General features: G+C 39.3%; 1 protein-coding gene across 8 annotated transcripts in view; it reads left to right on the plus strand.

Annotated features, from left to right (window-relative positions):
* Positions 1-23,386, plus strand: part of TENM3 (teneurin transmembrane protein 3) — a 1,852,170-nt gene that overhangs the window by 1,407,173 nt on the left and 421,611 nt on the right. For all 8 annotated transcript variants that reach the window (XM_078393883.1, XM_078393884.1, XM_078393889.1 and 5 more), the window contains one exon: positions 15,782-16,060. In XM_078393883.1, coding sequence (XP_078250009.1) covers positions 15,782-16,060 — 279 coding nt within the window. The remainder of the gene's footprint in view (positions 1-15,781; positions 16,061-23,386) is intronic.

A 23,386-nucleotide genomic window follows, 5' to 3' on the forward strand; every position in this document is an offset into this window, starting at 1 on the left:
GCACCGGAAATGGCCGCCCCTATGGAGGATCTTTGCTTTAAGGTTAGTTTTTAGCCCATAGGAATGCATTAATCAGGTTTTAATGCATTTCTATGGGTTTTTAAATATCGCTTAGCGATGAAATCGCTTAGCAGCAATTTTTGGTGCACGGATTAACATCACTAAGCAAGGCACCACTGTAACTAGTTTGGCACAAAGTCATTTTGAGCTTTATCAGCAACAACTTACACAGTTGTGCCTCAAGGCAGTCTGAAACTGCATAGCTCTGTAATAACTAGTGAGAGATCAGCTGTATAGTTGGTGAGAATAATTTGTCAAATGTATTTTTCATTAATAGAAGTTTCTGAGCATTTTTTAAACATATACAGTATATTGCGGTAGTCAGGTCTAGAGAGAGATTATCTGGGCGCCAGACGTTTTTGTAGAGGACAGGTTGCAGCTGCCACAGCATACTGTGGATACCATTTGGGTCTCTGTAACAATGATGGATCTGTCAATACTTGCAAGGCTTAGATTCTGACCTTTCTGAGTAAGTGTTTTGAAATACGGTAAAAGCACACACGTCTTTGCAGAGAGGGACTGCAGCATATTTAAGACTGGAAAAATGTGCAACTAGTCTGAAACAGAGTAGATAGATTTGTCCATCCTTGTTTCTCTGTTCAAATGAGCCACTCACTAAGAGCATCTTTGTCATATTGAGATTGAATTTCATCATATCTGGTACTGATAACAATCTCTGATTCAGCACCCGAGTCATAGCAAATGTACACTTTTCGGAGCCAGATTTGGAATAGTGGTCCAATAAATATACTGTTTGTTGCTTCTCACTGTATAGTGAGAAAAATCACTTTTGTGATTTCACAAAAGTATGTTCTTTGTTTAACAGTTGGACAGGCAGTAGACATGGAATTTTGGTTGCTGAAGGACTGAAATGCTAGTTTCTGGAATGTTTTCTGTTGTGATATATTGATCTGTCTGGTTAACTAATTGATCTTTTAAACATTTTTATATGGTCTATTGGTTTCTTCTAATGCTTACTGTTTCAGCAGCTCTAATTACTGCTTCTAGGCTTAATAAAGTTTATTATCCTTGGCTTGTTCTGCATTCTGGTATATTAGCCAACATTCTCTTGGGGGCAGAGTGTGTGAGGAAGTTGAGTGTACCTTAATAATTAATAAAGTGTTCTGCTTATAATATATAAACTTCCTCTAACTATGCAGTGGATAAAATGATTTAGTCAGGAACATATAGAGCAGATTGAGCTGTAAGATTCTCTCAGTAGACCACCTCTTAATTCAACTGGACTTATTGTCTCTGTTAGAAATGGGCACAACCACCACTTTGGAGCTTCATGCTAGTTCGTTTACCACCCGAACTTGTGTTTGGCAGTTCCAAGGCCTGTCTCCTCAAGCAGGTGCCCACTCAGAGGCAGCTCCCTTGTTTTCCTGCCCCACATCCTCCGGGTGCTGCTTTTTAGTGGGCACCCACTGGAGGAGGCAGGGCTGAGAAATGCCAAACAGCTGTTTGGATGGTAAACAAATTGGTGCAAACTGCCAAACTGGCACTTCATGCCAATCTAGAGTCTCAATACATTCAACTCAGAGACTCTGGTAATGAGTAAGAATAAAATATTTGAGTTTATTTACAGTTCTTCATAGATGAAAACAAACATCATACTGTACTGTGTAAAAACGTTCATTGGTACATCACTGAGGTTAACTAGTTAACTAGCTTCATTACTAGACTAACCGACTGGTTACATAGTTGACAGAACACTTCACTCTTAACTCTCCACTTCTGAAAGACTCTATAACTAATAATGACAGACCCTTGACTGTGAAAAGGTGGGGAAAGAATCTAAGGTAGAGAGGGAACAACTGGCTACTGTTGACTTGAGTGGCATTCACTCCAGTCAAGAAAAGTCTCCCCAGCCAGCTAAAACCTCCGAAAGGCATTGTGACGGCTGTGATGATGTCACCTGCCTGTCACTGCTATGGCTGGAATTTATCTACCTATGGCAGGACAGGAGGTGGGACTTCAGTGGGTGGAGTTAATGTATATAAGGGGGGAGTGAATGTGGTGAGTGGAGAATTGGGAGATGGGAAGATTGGGATGAGAAAGGGTTCGGTTAGGAACTTGGTTAGGGTGTTAGGGCCTGTTTATTCATGTTATGAGGTACTGTGCTAGAGTGGGTCTGAATGAGAGAGTGATTGAGGGGGATACTTTATCACATTGATTGCCTTATTTAGTTTCCACAGTGATTTACTATTATGTTTTCTCAATAAACGATCCTTTTTATTTTGAAATCCATACCATTGTCTGATGAGTCAGATCAATAAGTGTGGTTGGTGGCAGTGTGTAAATTGTGAATGAGAGTGACGTGACCATTGTGACGTGAAAGGAGGACGTCACAGGCATCATGAGCAAGTCCCAATATATCCAACGGATTTTCTCGTGTGGTTACCCTTGCAGAAAGGAAATGACATAATTTGCAACAGCACATTGCAGCTAATTCCCCCCCCCCTTTGAGTATTACTGGTGCACAATGAAGAATCCGAGTGGGAACTTGTTACTGAGTGGCAATCTGCTACTGAAAATTGTGCAATTTCCCATCTGCCAGCATAATTACACAAGAGTATTTTGCCCATTGACTCACTGTGAATTGAATTGAATTTGCTTCCCATTGCTATTTATTTTATTTATTCATTAATAAGCTACCATTCTCCCTATAAGAAATTTTTTTTGGAGGGAGATTTTTTTTAATTTGAAAAAAATTACTACAAATCTTTTAAAAATCATCACTCTAGATGGTGAATGGTGAAATTAAAATACAGCAAAGATAAAAATTCTTAAAGAAAAATACAGGGTTGCTCTTTAAAGAAGAATCAAAACTGTTGTGGTGATTTTGTGTAATGAAATAATTACTTGAAATGTATGTTTGTGCCAAATACTAAATTTTTAATGGTGTGTACAAGTATTCCAGAATTATTACAAACAGAACATTTGATGGTGATTTGGAAAAAGATAAGCAGTTGTAAAATATTTGCTATTATCTTTTTCAGAGCAGAAGGGCAGTCACACAAGCATTCCCCACTCTCCAGCAGGCCCCTTGTCACATGACTGAACATTTGGGCAGTCATGTAATTGATCTTGTAACCAGTGTGAAACTGGGCATGCAGAGGGGAGCATACTAGAGCAAGAATGCTTCGATGACTACCCTTCCAAGTTGCATAACATAATAGGTTACCAACGATTGACTCTGATATCAAGGACAACTTTCACAAAGCAGTCTGAACTTTCACCAAAAAATGCACATTCAGTTTGCTGCAAGTGTTTGTTCTTTTGTAGAGTATTAAGTACATTTACAGTTTTTATTTGAGAAGAAACGTGTTCCTTTAATATTATTACAAAAAGTAACCTCCCTTGCTGTGCACACACATCCCTACAAAACTCGCACTGGAAGACCTTTATTTAACAGGACTGCAAGAACCTAAAACATTTAATCTGAATGTTAATATTTAATTAATATGAATCTAGAGTTTGTTATTTTTAAATATTAGCTATGCAGCGTGATTCATTCAGAGAACAAAATTATTAATCTTGTTCAGCTGTTATAAATGTCAGCTGCAGCATAAAAAGATTTAAATGGTCATGGTTTTCTTTCTTTTAAACCTTAAAAGCATGTATTTAAATACTCTAGTTAAACAAATCTGTCTTGCCATTTTTACATACAGAATCTTGTTCTGCTACCTCCTTCCTTTAAATTGCCTAATGATATACACCCACATCTTAACCACTTTTCTAGGAGTGAATTCCTATTAGTTTCAAAGCAACTGACAAGGATGTAAGAGAAATTGGATTTACTAGATTCTTTTTTTCAACTATTAAGACTAAGAAGTTGGCAATAAAAAGTAGCCATTTTAAAATGTAAAACATAAAATGGGGCAAAATCCTGTTGCATAACTTTGTACCCAGTGCAGCTTGGATTGAGCACTGGAAACATTTAGTTTACTCTAACTGAAAGCTTCTTAAGCTCTACCCCATTTTACATTCTGAGGCTCCCTTGGGCTCCCACAACTAAACGACGATATTTGGGCAGTGCACTCTGGGACCATTCAGCAAACCCAAGTCTAAACTGGCTTGCTCTTCTCTTGGGAGGCAAAGTGGGGAGTTGAATCCCCAAATGGAAAGGATAGCCATAAGTCAGAATGAGTGGTGCATAATTGTTAATATTTGTATTAGGGCAGAAGAGTAGAGTGAACGGTAAACAGGGCCACTAAATACTAAACCTGATAGTGAAAGGAGGTGAAGATGTCCATTCTCAAAAGAGATGAGTGTTTTTTTTTAAGGTTATGGAGACAGCATTTTCAAGAGATAAGCTAAAGGAAGGTGCTGTTTAAAGGTTTGCAACCAACACTCTGTTCAGGAATTGGCAAAGTTCCCTACCTCATTTTCTTTATTTCTAAAATGGGAGCTTTCCATGTGGTATGAATATACCTGAGAGTCTTAATCAGCTAATGTTTGTAAAGTGTTATGAGCTTATCTGGTTGATAGTGTTATCTGTGTAAGTGCTAAGCATCATCAACAACATGATTATATAAGAAGGAAAGCGATAGTGAACTGGAACAACAGACTGTTTCATCTTTCCCATCTGTCTGTGTGTGTGTGTGTGTGTGTGTGTGTGTGTGTGTGTGTGTGTGAATGCAGTCTAACATTGGGTTTTTCCTTGTGTATATATTTATTTTCACACAATTGTGTAAGGCTAGAAGAACATTAATAACTATTTTGATGTATGTTGCTTCATATTATTGATATATAAATATATTTCTTAGTTTTTTCTTGGGAAAATGACTTCTGTATAGAATGTATATGACAACAATAAGTGAGTCAGTGTTAGGTAGACAAACATAGCATTCTCCTTCTGTTGTGGAGAACTGTTTATGCAGTAAAACCCTTTGTGTTGCCAAGGATAGGAATCTATTTTTTCAGAAGATAACATGAAGTGGAGGAGCAATCTGTTTCCCTAAATACATGCTGCCTACTGGTTGCAAATTTTACTGCAGGCTATCACTACTTGCAAATTATCGGTATATGCCCTTGCATATATAGATAATGTGGTGGTGCTGCGGGTTAAACCACATAAGCCTCTGTGCTGCAAGGTCAGAAGACCTGCAGTCGTAAGATCGAATCTACACGAAGGAGTGAGCTCCCATCGCTAGTCCCAGCTCCTGCCAACCTAGCAGTTTGACAGCATGCAAATGTAAGTAGATGAATAGGTACCACCTTGGTGGGAAGGTAACGGCATTCTGTATCTAGTCGCGCTGGCCATGTGACCACGGAAGATTGTCTTCATACAAATGCTAGCTCTATGGGTTGGAAACGGAAATGAGCACCACCCCCTGGAGTCGGACACGACTGGACTAAATGTCAAGGGGAACCTTTATGTATGTACAGTGGTGCCTCGCAAGACGATTGCCTCAGGGGACAAAAAACCCGCAAGACGATTGGTTTTAGCGATCCCTATGGTGCTTCACAAGACGTTTTTTTCATGACCATACTTCACAAGACTTTTTTTTCAAGACCAGTGCTTCGCAAGACGAATAAATTTCATTTGTCTTGCGAGGTTCCCATAGGAAGACAATTTTTTCACAGGACAGCAATTTTCGTGGAATGAATTAAAATCGTCTTGTGAGGCACCACTGTATGTATGTATGTATGTATGTATGTATGTATGTATGTATGTATGTATGTATGTATGTATGTATGTATGTATGTATGTATGTATGTATGTATGTATGTATGTATGTATGTATGTATGTATGTATGTATAAATTACTGCAAAAGTCTAAGCAAAGATACCTAATTTCCTTAAATGTTATAATTTGATATATAATAGTATATTTTTCAAAGCTGTTGGGAAAGCCTTCCAAAACCCATAGCGAGGAGCCATAAAATCCTTAGTTAAGTCTTCTAGTTGAAGACACAGTTCTGATAATCTCTCTCTTCCAAAGGTTTGATCAAATACTGAACAAAAGAATGGAGCTACAGAGGGATGAACCTGTAGGTGTATTATGTGCTCTTAAAGTGAGGCCAATTTATAGCCACCTTAATAAGAGTTACAAAGCAAGTGAGATGTTTAAGGAATGGTTTATCAGTGCCGCACACCCTAGTGAGTTTCCATGCATTCCAGTGGAGATTGTAATGCAGGTCTCCTGAGGTCTAGTCCATCTCTATAGCTGCTACACCACATTGGGCAGCAGTGTACCCAGATATATCAAAGACAAAAATAAGGACATCATATCTGTGGGGCAGGGCAGTGCAAGGCTCTTGCTTTTTTCATTTTAACTTACTGCATCTCAGAAGAGCTGGAAACTCTGGTCTCCCTGGTCTGAATAAGAAAGGCTTAAATATTATTTTATTTATTTATTTATAGACTACTACCCAGCCCATCTAGACCAAAGGTCTACTCTGGGCGGCATTACAATTTTTAAAAGCAATAAACCCAATAAACATATACCATAAATCCAAGATGGCTTTTAACATTTGGAACAGCACCCCAAACTCTGCAGTTCTTTTCCAAAGCCATGTATGTTTTGACCTGTGTTTTCAGATCCACATCTAGCCACCATTACTTTGTTCAGAAACACATTGTGGTAGAGAACAAAATTAAGAGAAAGTACTGCTTTCATAGCTAAGCAACGTCAGCACTGAGTTAATCTCATTACTTACAATGTGGACAGTTCGTTGGACAGATCTATTGATTGGAGAGAGTAGTAGGTAGAGAGTCATGGTATTACTTTTATAATGTGGCTCCCATTCTTAGTTTACAGACTATTAGAAGCAACCTTTTTCATTTTTACCATGATGTTATCTTGGAACCAAATCTACAGTTGTGTTCAAAATTATTCAACCCCCACTGAAATTGAATGTTTTGGCCATTTTGACATTGATTTTGATCATTCAGTCATCTTGCTTATATTTGCATGAAAGAGGCACTTGTAGGTCAGAGAAATATAACCTTAAGTTTATAATGAAATAACCACAAATGTCTTTTCTGTGCTCACATCATTATTAGTTTTTATTCAACCCCCAAGTGACATTCAATCTTAGTACTTAGTACAACATCCTTTTACAGTTATAACAGCTTTTAAACGTGAAGCATAGCTTGACACAAGTGTCTTGCAGCGATCTACGGGTATCTTCGCCCATTCTTCATGGACAAAAGCCTCCAGTTCAGTCAAATTCTTAGGCTTGCGCACTGCAACTGCTTTCTTTAAGTCCTACCAGAGGTTCTCAATCAGATTTAAGTCTGGTGACTGCGATGGCCACTCCAAAATGTTCCAGCCTTTCCTCTGCAACCATGCTCTAGTGGACTTGGAGGTATGCTTGGGATCATTGTCCTGTTGAAAGGTCCAACGTCTCCCAAGCCTCAGGTGTGTGACGGACTGCATCACATTTTCATCCAATATTTCCTGGTACTGAAGAGAATTCATGGTACCTTGTACACGCTGAAGCTTCCCTGTACCTGCAGAAGCAAAACAGCCCCAAAGCATTATTGACCCTCCGCCATGCTTCACAGTAGGCAAGGTGTTCTTTTCGTCATATGCCTTGTTCTTCCTCCTCCAAACATAGCGTTGATCCATGGGCCCAAACAGTTCTAATTTTGTTTCATCAGTCCACAGAACACTATCCCACAACTTTTGTGGTTTGCCCACATGACTTTTGGCATACTGCAGTCGACTCTTCTTATTCTTGGGAGACAGCCTGGGGGTTCTGGCATGGAGACCTTCATTACGCAGTGTGCGCCTTATTGTCTGAGCTGAAACTTCTATACCCACATCTGACAAATCTTTTTTCAGTTCCTCAGCAGTCACACGGGGACTTTTCACCACTCTACGCTTTAGGTAGCGCACAGCAGTCGAAGTCAGCATCTTCTTTCTTCCACGACCAGGTAGCATTTCAACAGTGCCCTTTGCCTTGAATTTGCGAATGATGCTTCCTATGGCGTTTAACTTCTTTGCAATCTTCTTATAGCCATTGCCCTTCCTGTGAAGACAAATCACCTCTTCTCTTGTCTTCCTGGACCATTCTCTTGACTTCACCATGTTTGTAACCACACCAGTAAATGTCTAGAAGGAGCTGAGTATCACAGTCCTTTTAAAGCTGCCTAATTGGTGCTTATTATGCTTGATTGGTGCTCGGTGACATCCACAGGTGTTTTCAATACCTGATCGAAAACACCTGAATGAACCTCTCTTCTTCAGAGTGGTAGTCTTTAAGGGGTTGAATAATTGTGGCAATGAAGAAACCACAAAAGAAACATTTACTACTGTATTACATAAACAACTGATGTTATTTTAGTTGCATTTGGTTCTTTAAAACGTCCTTGTAGGATTTCATTCTGAATACAATTCCAAATGTACACTATAGTCCCTAAACCCCTTTACAGCATTGGGGTTTGAATAATTTTGAACACAACTGTATATTGCCAAGTTATAGAGAGGTCTACATTTCATGGGTGGCTCAGTCCACCAATTTTTATTATGAATTTTGGAATTGGGGCTACTCTAGTTGCAGCTTACTACACTAAGCAAGAGGATTTCAGCCAATGTATCATAACAGTCACCTACTGGATTTCCAGTTTCTGTTCAAATTCATGGACAAATTCCATTTAGGGAAACAATACTTCACATCTTGTTCCCGGTGGCAGAGTCCATAGCCTGAAGTGTTTCAGAAACAGCATCCCCAGGTTAATGAAAAGGGTTGGCAAGTTTCCCCTGAAGTGTTTCAGAAACAGCATCCCCAGGTTAATGAAAAGGGTTGGCAAGTTTCCCCTGAAGCAAGATGGTCCAAGAGTAAACTCTGTCAAGTCATCAGGACATTACATTCGTTGTGTTGAAAACAGAAAAAACAGAATGGCACAGCCAGTTTCACATTGGTATACGGATAATAAACCTTTGTTTTCTTTGAAGAGAAAACATTCCTTTCTTTCATGGGGAATGTTGTGTCTAAATCCACTTTAGCAAAGTGGCTGTAGTAAGTATGCAACCTGCAAACTCACAGGAGATTACTGCAGAGTGCATTATGGAAACAGCAAAGTTATTGGCCTTTCAGGGCAATGCCATCATCAGCATGCTTTGCAAAGCAGCCATTTGGTAGTTTGTTCACACATTATCTTGACATCATAAAATTGAGACTTAGGCCTCCACTGATTCAACATTTGGTATTGCAAAATATTTTTTATGCAGTGTAACAGCCAAATTGCACTTGGTTACATCTATTGCTCCTTTTTTTCTTACTCAGTATAAAACATGAAAGATCTAAGCAGAATTTGGATCTTAACACTTTTTGGTGCACATCCTTAAACATTGCCCTTGTAGGTTCTTTTAAGGAAGTTACACCCACCCACAAAGGAAAGTGCAACTTCAGCTGTAAGAGACATGTCCTGTGAGCTGCAAGATGTTATTAATAAATCTATTCCCATAGGATCAAATATACTCCACCGAAAGCTAGTCCAGCTCAGGAGGTGAATGGAACTGAAAACCACTGTTTTAAATCCGCAGTTGTTAACTTGGCTAAAAATGAAAACAAGAGAGAAACTTCAGTCTTCCAGATGGTGATAGGATTGAGAGACAGAGCTGCAGCATCAGATTTTTTTTTAAGCCACAATAAAGTTTTCACAAAAGAAGGAGGGGAAAAGAGCCCAGTGTTCACTAAGGGTCTGCAACTACTGTCCAGTCCAATTTGTACAAAAATCTTGCTGGAGAAATCAGAACTGATTTGCCTCAAGCTGATTTGGAGAGAGGGCGGGTTTGATGATTTAGTGATTTAAATCACAATTTAATTTTAAAAAATTAATGACAATTTAAATGAAATGATTTTTAAAAAATTTAAACTGTGATTTAAATCAATTTGATTTTTTTTAAAAAAATGATTGATTTTTATCCACCTTGCTTGGAGGTGGTTTGAACCAATAAGTTCATGAGTTACCAGAAATAATGTATGTATTTGTATGTTTCTGGGTGAGAGGGATAAAACTAAGAGGGGAAAACAGAGGTCTATCCTGAGATGGAAGGAACTATGCAGTACTGTCAGCTTTGGAAATGTCGTAGACCTTTGGTGTGTAGGCAGTGCTCCTACCAAGTAGCTAGTTAGCTAGCTTGCTTACTTACTCAGTGCAAGGAACCATAATCAGGAAAAACATGTAGGTAAATGTGTAGTGAAAGATGTCCTTATGAGTCCCAGTCAGTAGCCAGACTTCTCCTAGCACAAGTCAGAATGCTGTTCCTGTTACGAAAAATGGAACAATATAAACATTCCTTCCCCCTGGAGTATAAACAGACACCCATGGCAAAGAAAATAAGTGGCTCCCTTTGTTTCAGTAGCACAGGAGAGGCTGCCCCATACTGCAGATGAAAACAGGAGACAGGTAGATTCAGACAGAAATGTATTATGTACAACTCTTGCAATGTATCAAACACTAAACATTTCTGAGAAGAAATACCGTATTTTTTGCTCCATAAGACACACTTTTTCCCCTCCAAAATGTGGGAAGGAATGTCTGTGCGTCTTATGGACCGAAGGCAGCAATTTCGTTGCCGCTGGCCCCGTGGGGGGGAGCGTCACAAGGGTCCGGGTGAGCCTTCCAGGACCCTTGTGAGGCTCCCCCACCCCCCACGGGGCCAGCGCCGGCAAAATCGCCAGCTTCCAGGTGGGGGGAGCGTCGCAAGGGTCCTGGAAGCTCACTCAGACCCTTGCAACGCTCCTCCCACCCCCGCACGGGCAAGCACCGGCAAAATCAGCAATCTCTGGGAGTGTTTTCAGGCTTCCCAAGCCTCAAAACACTCCCAGAAGCTGGCGATTTTACCCACCCCCCCTGGCCCAATGTGGGGGTGGGGGAGCGTCGCAAGGGTCCTGGAAGCTCACTCAGACCCTTGCGACGCTCCTCCCACCCCCGCACGGGCCAGCACCGTCAAAATTGGCAGTTTCTGGGAGTGTTTTCAGGCTTCCCAAGCCTCAAAACACTCCCAGAAGCTGGCGATTTTACCCCCGCTGGCCCCGTGGGGTGGGCGGGGGAGGGCGGCAAGGGTCCAAGGGAGCCTCCCAGGACCCTTGCCAGGCTCCACCCACCCACCCCACGGGGCCAGGGGGGGGTAAAATCGCCAGCTTCTGGGAGTGTTTTGAGGCTTGGGGAGCCTCCAAACACTCCCAGAAGCTGGCAATTTTACCCCCCCTGGCCCCGTGGGGGGAGTGTGGGAGGGTCTGAGGGAGCCTCCCAGGACCCTTGTCAGGCTCCCCCCCCACGGGGCCAACGCTGGCGAAATTGCCAGGTTCTGGGAGTGTTTGGAAGTGTTTGATAAGCTTCCAAACACTCTCAGAAGCTGGCGATTCTACCCCCCTGGCCCTGTGGGGGGGAGCATGGCAAGGGTCTGAAGGAGCCTCCCAGGACCCTTGCCAGCCCCCCCCCCCCGCACAGGGCCATCACCGGCAAAATCGCCAGTTTCTGGGATTCTTTTGAGGCTTGGGAAGCCTCTGAAGAGTCCCAGAAGGTGGTGATTTTGCCCCCTCTGACCCCCGAGGGGGGCAGTGTGAGTCTCTAAAGCATCCTGGAACACACCCTAGGACCCTTTGGAGGCTCACCCTGCCCCCCCTGCTGGGCCAGAGGGGGGGAATCGCCAGCTTCTGGGACTCTTCTGAAGCTTCCCAAGCCTCAAGTCCCAGAAGCTGGCGATTTCGCCCCCCTCTGACCCCCGGGGGGGCAGGATGAGCCTCAAAAGGCCCTAGGATGTGTTCCATAAGATCGACCTCTCCATAAGGCTCACCAATTTTTAGGAGAAGGAAACAAATTATTTTTTTCCTGTTTTCTTCTCCTAAGAATTTGGTGCGTCTTGTGGAAAGGTGCGTCTTATGGAGCGAAATAAAATGTGTGTTTGACTGGGGAAGTTGTCCCTTATTGCCCCCAATAGGTGTGTGCTCATTAGGCATGGGATTTTTGGATTTTCCCCCCACTGCAGCAACCAAAATTCAGCAGGACTCTCTCCCCCCACCAAATCTTAAGTTCACAGAGGAGTTTCAGGATCCTCACCTGTTCTTTGCCAAACCTCTCTCTGCAGACAGCCATTAAAACATGGACATAGGTGCAGCCTTCTAAGCTCCATGGGAACAGCAAAGCATCAGAGAAATTCTACTTTTGTTCAAATTTTAGCATTTTTTTACCACCAAAATGGCAGAGGAAACTTTGGTGATTTCTAACAGTGTGAAAACCAACTGGTGCATGAACGGGGCTTATTGAAATGCCTTATAGCTGATCCAGAAATGCAGAAATATTCCTGCTCCCCTGATTTGAACATTTTTCTCTAAATTGGGTACACATCCCTCATTTCCATCATTTGTTTCTGTGGAAGAAATACCATAGAAATATTTCATTAATTGTTTTTATTATATTTTATCAGTCCTTCTCCCCCCCCCCCTTTACTTCTGTAATGCCGGGTTCAGGTCAAAACATGTTATGCACATAAAGTGAACAGCTGATGTGCTTTACCAGAACTTTAAAAAATTCCTTACAAGTAGTTAAGTCTAACTGTTAGTTCCAACAAGAGCAGACCTATTAAACCAATGAGACTTTGCTAAGTCAGCACTTGTGCAAGTTGCATTCATTAAATGGATCTACTGTAGTGGGGACAATCAGCTGTACTTAGCCTGAATTGCCTGCAATTAGTTTTTTCAATAAGTGGGTTTCATAGAAGCCAAGTATGATTAAGTAAAATAAAAATCGTAATTTAATGATGGACATTTCCCTTTTTAAAAAAACTATTAAATACTTGCGTAGTTCTGCACATACAGCTTTTTTAGTGATGGGGAGGAATATCATATAGTTCAAATGTTTTGACTTGTACTTCCTGCTTTGTTATAGATTTTTGAGGTGATAAATGGATGGAAGCAGAGTCTATTTTCTACGATAGCTACTGTTTGTAGCTTTCAGATCTTTTTTTAAAAAGTAATAAAAACAGGCAGCTTATGACTGGTGCAACAGGGTACCTCTGCCAGAAATGTTGGGGTGAGGCTCTCCCCATCCCAGTCCATGAATCACCCTGAACTAAAAGCAGTTGTTTAGTTTCTTTAGGGGAAAGAGAATATAAAGAATAACCATAACTGAAACATAATTATTTCTTGGGTCTGAAACTATAAAGTAACATCAACTAATTACACTTTAAAAATAACTTTCTAGATCTGGATCCAGCTCTTCTCAGAAGTGAGAAAGATACATCATGAACATTGTTGCAAACATCTCTATTATTCCCCCCCCCTTTTTTTTTGGTTTGACTTTTGGATAAACTTGCTTTCTAGTGCCTTGCACTTTGAACCTGAAGGGCACGTCCTGTGTCCATAGTCTAGGATTTGAGTATAATCTTGTCCACCTATTCAGTTCACGACAATGCATCTTTCCTTTTTTGCTTTTACAGAGGACTAATTCAAAATGCAATATTTCAGTATCCTGCAGGGAAAAATAATATACTTCTTAAAATTATTTAAATTTTGCTGAAGATAATTGGTGTTCACTTTTGCTGTAGTAATTGTATAAAAGTAAAATATTCTGAAACATTCCTTAAAGGGTAGGGCAGAGATGGTAAATCCCTTTACAATAGGTGTTAGGACCTAGCCCTTCATCTACTGCAGCTGCTTGATAAACCCCCTCCAGCTTATCTGCAAGGAATAAGGTGCAGTGCAGTAGGAAACCTCCCAGTAGATGCTGAGGCTACTCATTCTCCCTCTTATCCATTTGCTTGCCCTGACAGCCCTCAACCAAGGTAATACACTAGCAGACCCAAAGGGAATTCTGCATATGGGTTTCTGACTTGAGTGTCTAACCCAGGTCAAAGTTGAAAGGTCAGATCAGCACAACTCTTGTTAGCCTACTGAAGGGGGAGGGGAGAAGCTACATAATGACTTCTTATTTAAACAGTTGATTGTTTACTGATTTCTACCTAATCGCCTTTACACATTTGCTCACCAGCATGGTTATTTGGTGCTGTGACAACTGCCTTTTCTCTCTCCCCCCCCCCCCCAGCATTTTGTTCTGTTATTTATTCACAACTCAGTGATAAGTACTATTTAATTTGCAACTAATTGCAGCAATAGTTTTTCATTATTATAAGTGTCTTAGTTAGAATCCTCTTTACAATTCTGCCTGGAATGAACCTGATCAAAAGAGCTGATAGGTCCACAGCAATAAAGTAGCTAACTGGCATTCTTGAAAGCTGTCAAGGTCTGGGATGTAAACTCCTTTGGCATTTCATAAACCATTCATTCTTCTGTATATAGTTCTTAAGATTCAAATTCTTTGCTCTTGTTTCTGTACTTTTGACCTTGAACATTTGGCAGAAGGAAGTCTCAGAAAGGATAATTAAAATGCTTGCTAGAAAGTAGTTGTTGAAACATACTAGTTGTTTATATTGTTTACATGTTACATTTTTCCCCATAGGGGACCCAGTGTGGCTCACAACAACTAAAACTACAAAACAATCAGTAGTGTCAAAGTACCGTATAAATACCGTATTAAAAACAATTAAACATGTGTCAAGATTAAAACCAGTATTAAAAAACAATGTACACACCATTTCTCTATTAAAATAAATAAATAGGCTACAAAATTTAAAAATAAACAATAAAATTATGCAATAGAAAACATATATAAAGTAGCAGTGAAAGCAGATAAAACAGCAGCCAGAACACAAACAGCACCAAACTTACAGAAATGAACACAAACAGCACCAAACTTATAGACAAAATGTGCAGCATCTAAAATATATATGAGCTACAATTCTATAGTACAATAATTAATAGTAGCACATCACTGAAAGAGCTGGAATGAACATGCCAGTGGTGTATACACCACAAACATGCTTGAAAACGTGAGATAAAACAAGCTAGAAAGTATAGCTTTTAATAAGGTACTAAATTTCAGTGATGTGATTTAAATGCTTCTAGATTTCTCAAATTGAACACTTCTCATTTTACTACGTAATCGTTTAGTATTCAGTTGTGTATCTCTTCTTCACTTTCCCCAAAAGAGAATACATTCACCTTCACTCTCTCTGAACAGCGAATCAAAACTGAAATAGAAAAATATGTGTGATTTGCATTAGACCTGACTATACCAGCAAAACAAATATTGAAAGTCACCAGTTTCTGAGGTTTTGAGTAGGTTTTTGCTCTGCAAAAATAATGTATTTATTTGCTTTTAGGCATTCAATTAGGCAGGAAGATTTAATAAAGATCATCCAAGCTTTTATTGTAATTTAATAAATTTTTATTCTTGAGGGACACAAACATTTCTTACAGTGACAAGGATGGGGAAATATTTGGCTGTTTAAGACTTTAGCCAGAACAGAGAAATATAATCCTGACAAATACTTGTTATTACTTGCCCACTTTTATACAGTAAAAATAGGTGTCACTTATAGTTAATCCTATATGTTGAGCTAGTTCATCTTCATTTGGGGGGTAATTCTATATTTTTCCTTTACTTTAGAGAACTCCTGCTGTTCTTATGTTCTTGATAAAGAAGGGCTAAGATGGGAAAAATAAAAGGAGCTGCTGCAGATTGTCAGAGATTAAAAAAGAGATTTATTTGACTATTGCACCCATGCAGCTTAATAAAAGACTTTGGGACACCCATAGAAAAATGTGTATAGTTTATCTCAAGACTCAGTTTATAACAAACAAATGCATGAATAGATAGATTCTCACATGTTGTTATCCTTTTTTCTTCCCTAATCAGGACAGAATTTTACCCTAAGGCAGTTAGGAGTTTGTGAACCAGCAACTCGAAGAGGACTGGCATTCTGTGCTGAAATGGGGCTCCCCCACAGAGGTTACTCTATCAGTGCAGGGTCAGACGCTGATACTGAAAATGAAGGAGTGATGTCTCCAGAGCATGCCATGAGACTATGGGGCAGGGGGGTCAAATCAGGCCGCAGTTCCTGTCTCTCAAGCCGTTCCAACTCAGCCCTCACTTTGACCGATACTGAACATGAAAACAAGTCTGACAGTGAGAATGGTAAGTTCATCTGTGTACCCTTTTTAAAAAACCCAACTATTTCAATGTTTGTATTTCATGTAACTTAATTTTTTTAAAAAAATATGAGCATTCTGAACATTAATAATAAATGAGTTTTGAAGCCAACATCCACTAAAGCTGATCTCTGATGTTGCTCTGATATAGGCAAAGGAAATGTTTTAGCTGTGTCTGATTCACCTTGGTCTGCACCATCCAGTTACCTCTGTGGACAGACTAAGATAGGTAAGCAAGAGGTTGCTGAAGCTTATTCCAAAGAGTGTCTTGTGCTCTTTGTAAATTCCTTTAAGACATCTAGAATAAGTTTTTGAATCTTAAAGTGGTTCAATGAGTTCACAGAATAACTTAGAAAGGAGGCTCAAGTGACTGAAGAACAAATTTGTTTATGCTTTAAACTTGCTGTTTAATGAGAGGAGATAAAATTGTTGTGAAACAGGAAGAGTGCACTTCGTCTGCACAAGCAGCTCATAGTCTAAATAGGGAGTGGATCTCTTTTCTGCCATTTTATAATGATGTGACCCCACCACCATTCAGACTATGGACAGCTTGTGCAAGGGAACATACATTGTATGCATTTCAAAACCTTGTTACTGGAAAGTAAGTTCTAATTTATATTTCTGTTTCATGATAAACATGTTTTCTTCCAGATATGTATCCCAGTTGGTCTCTGGTAGAAACTTATGTTTGTTTCCACACCTATCAGTAAAAGCTTGTCCAATTTTGTTAGAATTAGAAGGGTTTCTTAATGTGTAAATCAGCACACTACTCCTTTAATAGAAGCATGGCATGCCAGAATTAAGCTGGTGAAGCTTTTTCTATTATGGAGGAATGAAAAAAGTTGAGAAAGCTGTGGAGATTTGAAGTTGGGTATGTGTGTCTGAAAACATGAAATATTCAAAAGAATATTTCAGCCTGATGATGTCCCAGAAGAAAAGTATTATGAGAGAAGTAGAGGATTTCACTTTGTAAATACTGTACTGTAGCATCATTTATTTATTTAAATATATATTTATTCAACTTATATGCCGCCCACCCTACCAAAAGGTCTCTGAGCAGCTTCCAACAATTAAAATATAATAAAAATACAATAAAAAGATAAAACAATTAAAATACAATTAAAATAGATACTCTAAAATTGCCATCAAGACCCACAGTTGATATTATTTCAATTAAAAGCCTTCTGGAACAGGAAGGTTTTTACCTGGCGCCGAAATGTCATCAGTGTCGGCGCCAGACGAATCTCAGTCGGGAGGGCATTCCATAGTCTGGGGGCAGCTGCCGAAAAGGAACTTTGTCTACAAGCCATCCCTCTTACCTCCTTGAGGGATGGCTGTTTCAAAAGGGCCCCCTGGCTTGATCTTAACTGCTGGGTAGGTTCATATGGAAGGAGGCGGTCCTTCAGGTATCCAGGTACCAATCATGAGTGACACAAGAAGGGTAGACCCAAAGTAATGCAGGTTTTGGTTACATGTAATTTTGCTCAGGGATTTAAGATAGCTACCAGTGCAAGGCCAGCAAGACAAGGAGTCCCTTCTTCCAGTGCTGGGCAGTCCTGAATAGTATGCCGGCTGACTATGCAATAATGCATAGAATTAGGTTCTTTTGCTTCCTCAGCCTGCAGAAGTATTTTACAGAACATTATTTATTTCTACCTTTAAAAATCACCTGTGTAACAGCATCTGCTACATTGGGAGAGCTCTCTACATACTGTGATTACCTGCAACAAATTAGTGTGCTATACCTAGACCTGACCTTATATATTTCATATCCTATGGTGTTAGCTAGTTGAATGGCCTTTTCACCTAACAGACCTTACAGAATTAGTGTGACAAATGAGCTAGGGAGAAGAGAAGCAAGCAGAGGATTAAGGTGATTCTGTAATGATGCCCTAAAATGTGGCATAAATTTGTTTATTGTGATGTAATATTGTTACCTCAAGTAGCTGATGACTGGGGTAAATTTCTTGTTACTACATCTGTGTTTTGCACCTAAATACTTGTTGTGAAAGAAGTAAAAGTTTTCATTAAGTGATCTGAATGTCTCATTTTCATGCAAGGAAACATTTATGTAAATCAATTTTCACATAAAAAACAAAAATGTAAGTATTTTCTCTGAGATGATAACTTTTGACGTTTGAATGTTATGAAGTGATAAAATTAACATGTGCTACATCAAAAACAAATGTGTGAACTTACTGTGGCCACAAACGCTTTCCGTATCTTTGTGTCTTCTGAAATATCCAGGAAAGCAGACTCTTTTTAAAAAGAAATACAGACGTCCTTTTTTTAAAATCAGTTTTGCTTTGTTCGTATTGACAATCCATTCTTAAGAAGATCACACAAAAATAGATGGCACTGATTCAGATGAAACAAATCCATTTGAGCTTGGGTTGACCATAACTTTGTCTTTTAGTTCTCTCAGATTATTATGGTGATTTAGGGTCTTTCTGGATAACAGCCTTATTGTACAACAGTTGCACAGTTACTGCTTAATTGTTTCCAGAAATTAAACGACGTATACCAAAGTAGTCTTCGTGGTCAGAAAACATGATTTTATTGAAAATATAGAAAGAGCAACCTCTATTTCTGGCAATATGTAGAACCCTGCCGTGGTCTTTGTCAAGCATGTTTTCTGGTGTGCGGTGTGCAGAATGTGACATAAGCAACAGACTGATCCACAACTTTGCAAACCATAAACAGTGCTCCAGTTTCTCTTTCCTTCTTAGCAATAGGACTACTAAGTTCACATACACTATGGTTGTTTCTGCTCATCTCTGAAACATAATTTCAACATTACAGCTAGACATTACTGCATGTGTAGTGCTAAAATACTATATTCTTTTTTTAAAGGAAGGCCTAGGAGGAGTCTTTTTGAACCTTTAATGTCATAAGAATGGAGGAGGAAATAAAAGCATGAACAGCCTATGAAGCACCAAAATATTACAAGAGATAATTGTATATTCCAGTATCTTGGAAGAGTAGTGGTATTCTGGAACTCTAAGCCAAAGTAGACAAAAATTAGTTGTGTGAATGCTACAAACATGCATATTGTTGTTACATAAATAGTAGCAGAGAGACTGATTAACGTTGACATCATGGGGCTGGGTTAAAAGAAAAACCTCTTCTTGTTTACTGTGCTCCTGATGAAAATCTCCCCCCCCCCCATGGTTTTTTTTTTTTTTTGAAAGAATACTGCATTGGCACCTATTGATGCTTCTCCCCTTAAAATAGGATCTTGGGATGCAATGATTTTTCATTTGACTGTTGAAAGGAGGTGAGATTTAAAATCTTCCCTATATTTTGCGTTCCTTTGAATCTGGTTTGATTCTTTAGGATGGGCTCATTTGAAATTTATAAAGGACTGACACTTGTGATAAGAGCTTTCTATTTGAGAATGTACAAATTGAAATCCGTCAGGGTGATTTCAACTTGCTTTTTGGTTTGTAGTCTGTAGGTTACGAAGTCATTAGTAAGAATAGGAGAGAAGACTCGTACTATGAATAGGTCTAGCTCAGTGTACAGACTGCATGTCTGTGATGTTTCTGGATGACATATAAGGAATAGCAGTCTTAACTAATTTTTCTTGAAGTGTATGTTCTTTTTTATTATTTTAAATGCATAGCATGTGCCTAAATAAATTAACAAAGCAGTGATTAATATAAGTTAAAGAGAAGATTGTCTGCTTTCAGGTATTAACTTTAAAAAAAGAGCTTAGCTACTTCAGAAATACTTTTTAGACCATTTACTAAAAACTAAACATGTGGCGATGGCACATTCCCTACTCGTGTCAGAAGAACGGTGAACAGATTTTTGAAGGCTGTTCACTGTTCTGGGACTGTGACCAACTGCCAGTCTCAAGGTAGTCAGATCAGCCGGCTGTCCACTCTAAAACTGGTGCTGCTAAATGCCAGGTCTGTGTCCAATAAATCCCAGGTTATCAAAGATCTTATTCTGGAGGAGGATGCAGACCTGGCATGTATAACTGAGACCTGGATGGGCGGGGAAGGGGGAGTTCCCTTGACCCTGGCCTGTCCTCCTGCTTATGTCTCTTACATCTGATACCATCACTTCCTAAGCTGTTTTGGAGTGTCCCTGAACCCCCTAAAATAGATATTTATAGAATGTGGGAGACTGCAGTGGGAGGAGGAATCAATGAAAAATCACTGTGTTCTTCCTTCTGGCAAAGGCATTATTCTCTGTTCTGGGATTCCTTTGCTATATCAGAAGATGTGCATTGATGAAAATTATCCTTCACCTGCTTGGGGAAATGTTTGGAACCAGCATACAGTCCTCAGGATTTCCATATACATACTGAGAGATAAAGTCCTATATAGAAGTGTTTTTGTGCTGTTTCACTCATACTTGTAGACTCGCAAGAGTGTTGTTTCAGTTTTCCGTCACGTTTCTGAAATGGACACATTTAGCTTTGAACGGTTGATTCAGGTTCTTATTCTTACCCATATGATACAGGATCACAATATAGTCAATTTGTAGTGAAACTCATCAAGGGAAGGAGCCATTGCAGTTTGCATCGGAGCGTCCTATAGATCTTCTGTCAACACATTCTTCTTCAGACACAAAGAAACCCACCAACCTTTTTTCAGTTGAAAATTGATATTTGTTCCACTGATTTCTTTTTCTTTAAGCCAAGGCGTAATCTCCTTCATGGAGCACCAGTTTGAGCCCGGTGACCTTACTTCGATTATGTCTCCCATGTACCCATGAACAACTGCTTTCTGCAGTGCTGTGCCATCTTATCCCATTAATCAAGATCTTGATCTATTAAGAATCCTTCCCTAGTCATCCAGTTACTACAGTAAATATCCTCCTCTAGAGAATCTGCTGCAAAGCTCTGTCCACTTTATGTAGAGTTTTTCTGATGCAATGTATGACTTTCTGCTGTATCTGTACTGTTATTCCAGTGCTTAAGATAGGTTTCACAAAGATCACTATGCTTTCTGATGCTTTCATTCATTAGTAAGCAGCTTGCATTTACCTTCATTATTCTCAAGGATTGATAAAAAGTATGTAATAAAGTAAAAAAGATTTTAGCTAATGCATAACCCGACCACTGTTTTAAAGAGGGAGATACATTGAACTGTAGTCTCTGTAAGAGCAAATCAGTTGTATTTGTATTAAAATGCAAGTTGTAGAAGTTTTTTTTCCCCATAAAGAATATTTGCATCCATAACCAGAATCAAAACCGCTGTTGGAATGATGGTGAGTGCAAACTCAGGATTGAGTCTTCAACCGTAGCTAGAATGTGAACATTTATAGATTTCACTTTTATGAAAGAAGGAAAATTTTCCTTTGTGAAGATTGCTCAGAAGTCAGAATATATTCCTAATTATGTAACACTGTGCCATAGTTAATTGGCTCCACTAGTCCTTCTGATGTGTTTTTCTCACTTTCTAGCTAATACTGAATAGCAGCTCTTGAAAGATGGTTGCTCCAATACCAATCTCATTAAGATATAAGGTAAACAGTGTAGAGCAGTATATATATACAACAGAAGTAGTAATGATTTGCAGGTTTCTTTTTAACCTTTTAGGGGCCTACTGTGTACTTTTTTTTCTAACTGTCCACTAGCGGTAAAACAGCTACTGTGTAATATCACACAAATGTATAGCTTTATTTGCAAAGTCCTTTGTGGCAGCATGACTGAGTGTTCACCACTACTTCTGGTGACCACCTATGATTTCTCTTGTTCCCCAGTTTATTTCCTTGCATCAGAACAACCACAACAATGAAATTAGGGGATATTACCAAAGGAATGTCTCTGTGTGTTTCCCAGGTATTGTAGAAGGGTGACAGAAATCCTACATCAAATAGACAAGGCAGGTATTAAAGGTAAAATAAAATGACTGTTACATATGTATCTATTTCAGTCTTTTTCTAAACTCTGCCTTCACAGTCACACCACACTCTGAATCTCTCCGATATCCCACATCACTGTAACAATGTTCACACCCATTTTCAAAACATCCTTCCATAACTTAGACAATATTCAACTGTCTCTCCCTGCCCTTCCACTCTTCAGTATCCCTTCACGGCATTCCAAAGGCTTTAATTGGCTAAGCCAGTAAACCAAAGAGAGGGTGAATAATAGAATGGAAATTTAAGTGCTTCTCTAAGCAGTTTGGAATGCCAAGATACGACTGAATCAATAGAGTTTTGCAAAGTTAAGTTACTGTATTTTTTTTAAGAAGCAGATGTTTATTATAGTTCAATGAGTGATTTGTAAATATATTTTATCTGAAGTTCATCGTGATCCCAGAAGAATTATTTACATTTACTCAGTATTAAAGGTTAGTAGCTTGCTGGCTGGATACCTCTGTGAGTTAAATATCTGGCTGAAGAGCCAGAGGTTGGGAGTTTAGTTCCTCACTGTGCCTTCCAGAAGAGCCAGCCTGTGTGGCCTTAGGTTAGCTGGGCAGTCTCAGGGTGACCTCAGAAGAAGGGAACAGTAAACCACTCCTGGGTACTTTTTACCTAGAAATATCAGTTCCTGGAAAGTCACAATTGCCTTGACAGCACACAATTATTCATATCTTTCTTGCCTACATTAAAAACAATTCACATGAAAATATTCGTTCCAGAAATTATGTTAACCTTATAAAGGTAGTTTCACCTGGCTGTTCAAAACGCAAATGTGAATTAATTGAGGGATGGCAAAAGGAATGCTTTTTAGTCAATTATGTGTGTGATATTGGAAGGAATCTGAAATTAATATAATATTTTAATGTTATAATTTGTTGGCCAAAATCTTTATAGTTTTATACATCCATGCAACAGATCATTGTGTATTGTGTTAATAGAATTCTGGTCATTCGGTTTTCATTTGGATCTTTGGAAAGAAAAAAAATCCTTTTGTGAGCTACCTTGAATTCTGTTTTTAAGAGAAAGGAGGGGTAAAAGATAAATAAACGAATGTGTAAATAAATAAAACTGAGTTTAAAGCACCACTTTCTTGTGTAAGCCATTGCAGAAAACTGAAGTATGTAAACATTATAGGGCTAGTTCTGATCATTACTTAGGTTAAAAAAATGTTATGCATTTGACAACTGCCTGTCTGTTCTGCTGTTTTGCATATGGTGTATGTAACAAAACTGCAAGATGGGTGCCTGCTCACCCACCACATAAAGACTGTTGCAGCCATGGTTAGTGTCTGAACTGTTGCTAAGAGTATGGCAAATTACTTAAGTAAAGGATGTGTGGGAAGACATTTCATGGTGCCTTTTCATTTCTTCATTGTTTGTGAGGGGTAAATCGACTGTGCTGTCTCTGTGTGAATGCTGTCTGCTTCACA

Source organism: Pogona vitticeps, chromosome 5 (assembly GCF_051106095.1).
Source record: "Pogona vitticeps strain Pit_001003342236 chromosome 5, PviZW2.1, whole genome shotgun sequence".
Classification (NCBI taxonomy): Eukaryota; Metazoa; Chordata; class Lepidosauria; order Squamata; family Agamidae; genus Pogona; species Pogona vitticeps.